General features: G+C 58.7%; 1 protein-coding gene across 3 annotated transcripts in view; it reads right to left on the reverse strand.

Moving 5' to 3' along the window:
• Positions 1 to 8,167, reverse strand: part of LOC135190477 (tyrosine-protein phosphatase non-receptor type 11-like) — a 46,338-nt gene extending 38,171 nt beyond the window's left edge. For all 3 annotated transcript variants that reach the window (XM_064171877.1, XM_064171876.1, XM_064171875.1), the window contains exon 1: positions 8,085 to 8,167. In XM_064171877.1, the coding sequence (XP_064027947.1) occupies positions 8,085 to 8,098 (14 nt within the window). In that variant the 5' untranslated portion in view covers positions 8,099 to 8,167. The remainder of the gene's footprint in view (positions 1 to 8,084) is intronic.
• Between the last annotated feature and the right edge of the window lie 230 nt (positions 8,168 to 8,397).

Raw genomic sequence — 8,397 nt, forward strand, 5'->3', positions numbered from 1 at the left:
GCTGCTGCAAGGGAGAGCATCAGTGCTGGAGGAGCTGCTGGTGCTGGGGGGGAGGCTTCTCCTCTACACACAGCCACAGCAGCAGTCAGCTGGCTGGGAAGGGCTTGGGGAGCATCAATCCAACCATACCCTAACATCTCCCTGGGCACAGCTCTTAGAGTGTAGGATCATGGAATGGCTTTGCCTGGAAAAGACCTCTAGGATCAGCAAGCTCTGGAAAAGGTCTCTGAGGTCACCAAGCTCTGGAAAAGGTCTCTGAGGTGACTAAGCTCTGGAAAAGGTCTCTGAGGTCACCAAGCTCTGGAAAAGGTCTCTAAGGGCAACCAAGCTCTGGAATCTCACAAGATCTGGTTGCTCAGAGCCACATCCAGCCTGGCCTTAAAGACCTCCAGGGATGAAGCTTCCACCACCTCCCTGGGCAACCTGTTTGCCTTGCTGAACAGAAGGAAACACATTTGGACACCCAGGAGCATCTCCAGCTGAGCTCTGGGGCTGACCCAGGACCTTTTGCACATCAAGAAGCACCCCCAGCATGCCCAGAAGCACCTCCAGCTGGGCTCTGGGGCTGACCTAGGGGCTAGGTTTTCCCTGGCAGTGCCTGCAGCACTGAGCTCTGCTCCCCTTTCCAAGCAGCAGCAGCACAAGCACACTTCTGCTGCCCTTCCCTCCCCCCCACATGCCCTGGCCAGCTGAGCCATGCCTGGGGGAGAAGGCTTTTGCTGGAGGAGCAGCTCAGGTGCAGAGGACACAGGGAGCAGCCTTCTCCCTTTGTGGTCACACAACTCCACACCAAGCAGGACCTGCACACAGACACCTGGGGGAATCCAGCTGGCTACTGCTGGCTCCACTGGCAGAGCTCCCCTGGAGCACAAAGCCCCAATTCATTCATCCCTTCATTCCTTCAGGTGTCTCCAAGGCTCCTGAGAAGAATCATCTCCTCAAAACCCAATCCACTGAGGCCCTGCTTGCAAGCAGCACTGAGCAGCTGGGGCACCACCCAGCCACAAAGGGAACTGGCCCTCGAGGTAGCTTTGGCAGCTGGAGCTGGAGGCTTGGGATGGCTTCCTCCTCTGTGAGCTCTGCCTTTCACCCTCCTGCTGCTGCTGCTGCAGACAGTGAGGAATTCTCCTTGGCAGCCTGCAAAAGAGATCCTAACTGCAGCTGAGAAATGAGTTCCAGGGCCCAGAGAGCTTTGTTTTGTGACCATAATGAGAGCAGCTCGACCTGCCTTGGGGGGGAAACCATAGGAGGCTGGAAAAATCACCCAGGACTTGAGCCAAGAGCCTCTGCCAGGCATGGCCACGATGCCTTCCAGCCCAAGGGGTCTGAAACTACAGCAGGGGAGATCTAGGGTGGATGTCAAGAAGAACTTCTTGACTATGAGTGTGGGAAGACACTGGAAGGGGTTGCCCAGAGAAGTTGTGGATGCTTCATCCATGCAAGTGTTTAAGACCAGGTTGGATGAGGCTTTGAGCAACCTGGGACTAGTGGGAAGTGTCCCTGCCCATGGCAAGGGCTTGGAACTGGTTGAGCTTGAAGGTGGCTCCCAAGCCAAACCATTCCAGGATTAACTCATCCTATTCCCTCACTAAAATGAGGACAGAGCAGTGTCCTTTTGCTCCTCCTGCCCTTCCTGGCCTGCAGTAAGGAGCTTGTCCTACCTGGAAATAAGCAGCAGGTTAGGAGCTTGGAATTGAACCAGAGTTGTTTCTGTTGGTAGAGCCCTCCAAGATCACCCAGCCCAACCATCAACCCAACCCCACCATGGCCACTAAACCATGCCCCCAGGTGCCACATCTACATCTTCCCTGAACACCTCTAGGGCTGCACCAACCCAACCCCACCATGGCCACTAAACCATGCCCCCAGGTGCCACACCTACATCTTCCCTGAACACCTCCAGGGCTGCACCAACCCAACCCCACTTCTTTCCTGTAAGGGTCCCAGAGCACTGGCACAGGCTGCCCAGAGAGGCTGTGGAGTCTCCTTCTCTGTCTGGATGTGTTACTGTGTGCCCTGAGCTAGGCTGTGTGGTCCTGCTCTGGCAGGAGGGTTGGACTGGATGATCTCCTTGGGTGCCTTCCAGCCCCTAATATCCTGTGAGCCTGTGAACCTGAGGCCATTTCCTCTTGTTCTATCACTTGATGCTGTTTGCTGCCAACATTCTCATCCCCATTTAGCACAGGAGAGCCTGGTGACAAAGCACAGCTGCTCCTTTCACTGCAGGTCCCATCTCTCTCCTCCCCACCTGGCCACACTGCTCCTGAGCCAGCCCAGGATGCCACTGGCTCTGCTGCCCATCTGGGCACTGCTGGCTCAAGTAATGGCAATGAACAGCTCCCAGGGGGAATGCACAGCTCCCAAGGGAGGGGATAAACAGCTCCCAAGGGAGGGGATGAACAGCTCCCAAGGGAGGGGATGAACAGCTCCCAAGGGAGGGGATGAACAGCTCCCAGGGGAGGGGATGAACAGCTCCCAGGGGGAGAATGAAGTCTCAAGGGGGAATGAAGAGCTCCCAGGATGGGGAATGAAGTCTCAAGAGGGAATGAAGAGCTCACACACACACACACATAGAAGACCAGAGGCCATTTCAGAGCTTGACACAGCAGCTGTGAGCTTCAGCATGCCCCTGCCCAGAGATGCACAACCCACCCTGCTCCCAGCCACCGCTGCCTTAAGCTCTGCCCAAGATGCCAAAGGACAAAGCCTGACCTGGTTTGGCTTCCTGGCTCACAAATTACCACCTCCCCAGCAGCCCTGGCTGCCAAAGCAAGCAGCTCTTGCAGCTCCTCCAGGTGACTGTTTGGGTTGGGATTGAGGGCAGGAAGTGTGTGTTTGCTTACTGGGAAAGGGAGTGGGAAAGCTGGGACCACAGGGGACTGGCATTCTGCTTCCTGCCACTGCTGGAGGCTGCACAGCAAGCAAGGGCTTGGGATGCACTTGGATCTGTTTGATGCCTTGGAGGCAGGGCAAAGTGCCCTGCCCAAGCATGGCATAGCAGCTTCAGGAGGAGGTTCAGGGGTTGGAGTGGGTCCAGAGAAGGGCAACGAAGCTGGAGAAGGGTCTGGAGAGAACAGAGGTGGTGAGGGGCAGGTGAGGGATCTGAGGGTGTGAGGTGTGGGGAAAGGGAGGCTGAGGGGAGACCTCTTTGCTCTCTACAGCTCCCTGGAGTGAGGTGGGGGTTGGGCTCTCCTCACTAGCATCAGGTGATACAGAATGAGAGGAAATGGCCTGAAATTGTGCCAGGGGAGGGTTAGGTCAGAGAATGAGAACAAGTTCTTTGCTGCAAGAGTGGCCAGGGACTGGACCAGGCTGCCCAGGGAGGTGGTGGAGTGCCCATGCCAGGAGGGGTCGAAGGAATGTGTGGCCATGGCACCTGGGGGCAGGGTCTCATGGGCTGACAGTGAGACTCAGTGATGTTAGAGAGCTTCTCCAGCCAAAGCAGGGCTGAGATCCGGTGGGAAAAGCTTCACCTGAGCACAAGCACAAAGTTATCAAACAAATGTAGTGGGCAGTGGACGTGGGACAGCACTGAGCAGCTCTTGGCTGCTGGAGAGCCAAGCCCAAGCCAACCTCAGGAGGTTCAACAAGAGCAAGGGCAAGGTCCTGCAGCTGGGTGGAGGCAATGCCAAGCACCAATCCAGGCTGGGCAGTGCCAGGCTGCAGAGCAGCCCTGAGCAGAGGGACTTGGGGGTGCTGCTGGAGGAGAAGCTCAGCAGGAGCCAGCAGTGTGCACTTGCAGCCCAGAAAGCCAAGCAGAGCCTGGGCTGCAGCAGCAGCAGTGTGGCCAGCAGGGCCAGGGAGGGGATTCTCCCCCTCTGCCCTGCTGAAACCCCACCTGGAGTCCTGCATCCAGCTCTGGAGCCCCTGGGACAGAAAGATTTGGAGGTGCTGGAACATGTCCAGAGCAGGGCCATAAGCATGAGCAGAGGGCTGGAGCTGCTCTGCTGTGAGGAGAGACTGAAGCAGTTGGGGATGTTCAGCCTGGAGAGGAGAAGGCTCTGAGGTGACCTTATTGTGACCTTTCAGGATCTGAAGTGGGCTACAAGAAAGCTGGGGAGGGACTTCTGAGGCTCTCAGGGAGTGATAGGACTGGGGGGGAATGGAGCAAAGCTGGAGATGGATGGGTTCAGCCTGGATGTTAGGAAGAAGTTGTTCAGCATGAGGGTGGCAAGAGCCTGGAAGGGGTTGCCCAGGGAGGTGGTGGAAGCCTCATCCCTGGAGGGGTTTAAGGCCAGGCTGGCTGAGGCTGTGGGCAGCCTGATCTAGTGTGAGGTGTCCCTGGCCATGGCAGGGGGGTTGGAACTGGCTGCTCCTTGTGGTCCCTTCCAGCCCTGCCTGATTCTGTGATTCTCAGCCAAGCCTCCTGCAGGAAGGAAGCATTTCATGGAATCATAAAGGTAAGGAACAGACTTTAAGATCATCAAAGACTTCAAGATCACCAAGTCCAACCTTCTACCCAACACCATCATGACCACATCCCCAAGAGCCACATCTACTTGTTTGCTGAACACCTCCAGGGATTCTGACCCCACCACTTAATGGTGAGTGCTGATTTCACCACAGTGCCAACCCCACCCTGGCACCATTCATTGCCCTGAAAACTGGAGGCTTGGTCCTTTCAGCCTCAGAGTTCCCTTCCACAGGGACTTTAGCCCCTACAGTGCTGGGAGCTGCCTGCCACACCATGTTGTACCCCCCAGGACAGGAGGTGAGTAGAGCATCTGAGCTCCAGGAGCTGGTCCAGTGGCATGGCAGGAGGGTTGCAACTGGATGATCCCTAAGGTTCCTTCCAACCCAAATCATTCTGTCAGTCATGACCTCTCCAGCCTGCTGGGAGTGCAAGGAGATGAGGACCCAAAGGGGTGGGCTGGCACAGTCACAGCTGCTGGCTAACACCCACAGACCAGTTATGGTCCTGGAGCCAACAGCTCACTGCTACCATGGCCGGGGGAAAGGAGGGGGAAAGGAGGGGGAAAGGAGGGGGAAAGGAGGGGGAAAGGAGGGGGAAAGGAGGGGGAAAGGAGGGGGAAAGGAGGGGGAAAGGAGGGGGAAAGGAGGGGGAAAGGAGGGGGAAAGGAGGGGGAAAGGAGGGGGAAAGGAGGGGGAAAGGAGGGGGAAAGGAGGGGGAAAGGAGGGGGAAAGGAGGGGGAAAGGAGGGGGAAAGGAGGGGGAAAGGAGGGGGAAAGGAGGGGGAAAGGAGGGGGAAAGGAGGGGGAAAGGAGGGGGAAAGGAGGGGGAAAGGAGGGGGAAAGGAGGCTCCACAGAGGACCTGTTTCACCAGCAACACTCAAGCCACCAGAGCCACAAAGAGCAATTCCCGCAGAACTGGGGTGACCTTTGGAGAGACAATCAGGCTCCAGAAGCTGGCATTAACTCATTTCCTCCAGACTTTCCCTTCTCCCAGCCACAGCATCCCAGGAAGCGTGGCTGTAAAGAAAAGAAGCCTGCCCTGGAGACAAGGGCAATGCACGAGCCAGCTGCCAGCTCCCAAATGCTCCAGACATCCTGCAGCTTCTTTCTAGGAAAGGAAACAGCCTTTGGGATCTGCAAGACATGGGTCAGGGCAGGTTTTACCCTCCAAGGTCTCTTTGTCACAGCAAAAAGCCTCTTGGGGCATCAAGCAGACAGAAACACCACAGCAGATCTGCAAGCCATGGGTCAGGGCAGGTTTATCCCTCAAGCACAGAAGCACAGAATGCAATCAAAGATCAGGTTCTGTGCTCCACAACCTCCCTGGGCAACCTGTGCCAGTGTCTCACCACCCTTACTGCAGAGAACTTCTTTCTGCAACCAGATCATCTGGTCCAATCCTGCCTGGCAAAGGGAGGGAGCATCCTGGAAGTCTCTTTACCACCACAACACCCTTCAGTCAAGGCTTTCCCTACGAGCCTGAGTGACCTGCTAGAAAGGATGAAGCTATGATGCTGCCAGGAAACAAAGGATCCTCTGTTTGGTACTTCAGTTGAGCCCTGCAGTAACCTTCCCTCCTTAGAGACCACCTTGAGCCTCTCAGCACTCCACCAGCAACTCAGCAGATCCACCTGGCCAGAGCCAGGCTATGCTTTGAGCTAGAGGGGACAACAGCACCAGCCAGGGTTCAGGCAGAAGAGAAGGATGCTTTACAGGTCTGGTTGGCACCCTACAGATGTGGTTGGTGCCCTACAGATCTGGTTGGCACCCTACAGGTCTGGCTAGCACCCTACAGATGTGGTTGGCACCTTAGAGATCTGGTTGAAGCCCTTCAGCTCTGGTTGGTGCCTTACAGATGTGGTTGGCACCTTAGAGATCTGGCTGAAGCCCTACAGGTCTGGTTGGTGCCCTACAGATCTGGCTGGCATCCTACAGGTCTGGCTAGCACCCTACAGACGTGATTGGCACCTTAGAGATCTGGTTGAAGCCCTACAGGTCTGGCTGGTGCCCTACAGATCTGGCTGGTGCCCTACAGGTGTGGTTGGCACCCTACAGATGTGGTTGGCACCTTAGAGATCTGGCTGAAGCCCTACAGGTGTGGTTGGCACCCTACAGATCTGGCTGGCACCCTACATATTGCTAGGCAAGAGAAGAATGGTTGGGGCCAAGCCAGTTTTGCCCCAACACGGGGGAAAAAGGACCTGAGCAGGGTTACAGAACCAGCACTCACAGGTGGAAAGGGGGAGGAGGGCAACAGATGCTGGGAGCAATCAAGCCCCATCAGCCAAGGCAGCCCACATGGCTCTGAGCCCTCCTCAGCAGCAGCAGCAGGAGCCAGCCAGGTGTGTCCGGACTCCTGCAAGGGCTGAGCTGGCAGCAGCATTGCAACCATTTTGCTGTCTCTAGCAGTCTGCTGCCCTGGGCAACTGCCCGAGAAGGTGGAGCCAGCAAGGCATGGGCAGCAGAGACAAATATTGACTCGTCCCGTGGGCACGGAGAGCACCAGCAGGGCTGAGAAGAAAGCCCAAGGGCCGCAGGTCCCCAAGCCTCTGCTTTTTAACTCCATCCCGGCAAGCACATTTCGTAACCGGCTGTGGCACCGCCCAGGCCGAGGCTGCCTCTTCCTCAACTTCTTCTGCACGCTTCGAACCCAGACACAAAACACAGCTCAGCGCTTGGCACAGGAGGGGGCAGCCAGGGAGGATGGCAAAGCGCAGGACCCCCCTCCCCCCCAAAAAAAACACCACCACCACCACAAGCCAACCACGTCTGGCTGCAGGAACATCCCCGAGGGGAAGGCTCTGGAGTCAGGGCACGCTCAAGAGATGGTTGTGCAAACCCCACTCGTGACCTGCCCGTGTTGGGTCCTGCAGCAGCACCGAACAAGCACTCCCTGTCCTGTAACCGATCCCATCGCTCAGCTTGAAGCGCCTGTCAGCTGCAGGGCTGCTCCCCAGCCGCCACCCTCGGCAGGGCTTTTCAACACACACTTGACTTCCACCACCACCCAACGCCTCGTGGGGTCACCTTAAGGCTGGCCCCGTGAAAAGATAAAGAGGGCTGAAGCAGCCCCCCCCACAAAAGGGCTCTTCCGAAGCCCCTCTCTCTGCATGCACCTCAAGCCGGCAAAGCAGCACCCGAGGAGGAACCATGCTCTGGGGGTTCTATTCACCCCTCGGGAAGCCACAGCAGGGAAGAAGGGATTTGGCCGCGATGGCCCCGAGTCACACCGGCTCCTGCCGACACCGCAGCCCGGGAACAGCATCCTCGGGACAGCCCGGGGGTGGCACCAGCATCACGCCGGCTGCACCCAGGTCTCTTTTCTTGCATCTCGCAGCCCACAAGGGCGTTTCAGGCAAGTTTGGGAGCTCGGCCCCGCGTGGGTGCCCCCACTCCAGCATCTCCAGCAGCCCCTGCCTTGAGGAGATGCTCGGAGGCAGCAAGCTCCTCCTGCCGAGGGGGCAGGGGGGGCGACCCGAAACGGGCATGGGGACAGGGAGATGGGCTGGGGGTGCTCAGCGCAGCCACCGAGCCCCGCATATCTACCAGGGAAGGTCCCGGGGGGAAGGTCCGAGCGCAAGCCGGCGCCCGGTAGCCGCGGTCCGGCCGGGCTGAGCTGGGAGCCGCTCGGCTCCGGTTCTCCCGTGCCGGGCTCGGCGCTCAGCCCTTACCTGCGGGAGGTCATGGCTCCGCCGAAGCTCCGGCCCCGGCCCCGCTGCGACTGCCCGCCCCGCCGGGGCGCCGGGCCCCGGCCGCCGGGGAAACCCCTCCCAGTGACGCGGGGGAATCCCCGCCCTCCGCCCGCCCTCCGCCCGCCGCCGGCCCGCACCGCCTGCTGCCGCCCGCGCCCCCGCTGCGGACTGCGCTGGCCCCGGCCCGCTGCTGCCCGAGCCCCGGCAGCGGCCCGGTGTGCTTCTCGCAGCCGCCCGGTGTGCTTCTCGCAGCCGCCGGGGCTGCCCGCTCAGGCGGGACAAGTGGCGCACG

The sequence above is a fragment of the Pogoniulus pusillus genome, chromosome 36, assembly GCF_015220805.1.
Source record: "Pogoniulus pusillus isolate bPogPus1 chromosome 36, bPogPus1.pri, whole genome shotgun sequence".
NCBI classification, from domain to species: domain Eukaryota; kingdom Metazoa; phylum Chordata; class Aves; order Piciformes; family Lybiidae; genus Pogoniulus; species Pogoniulus pusillus.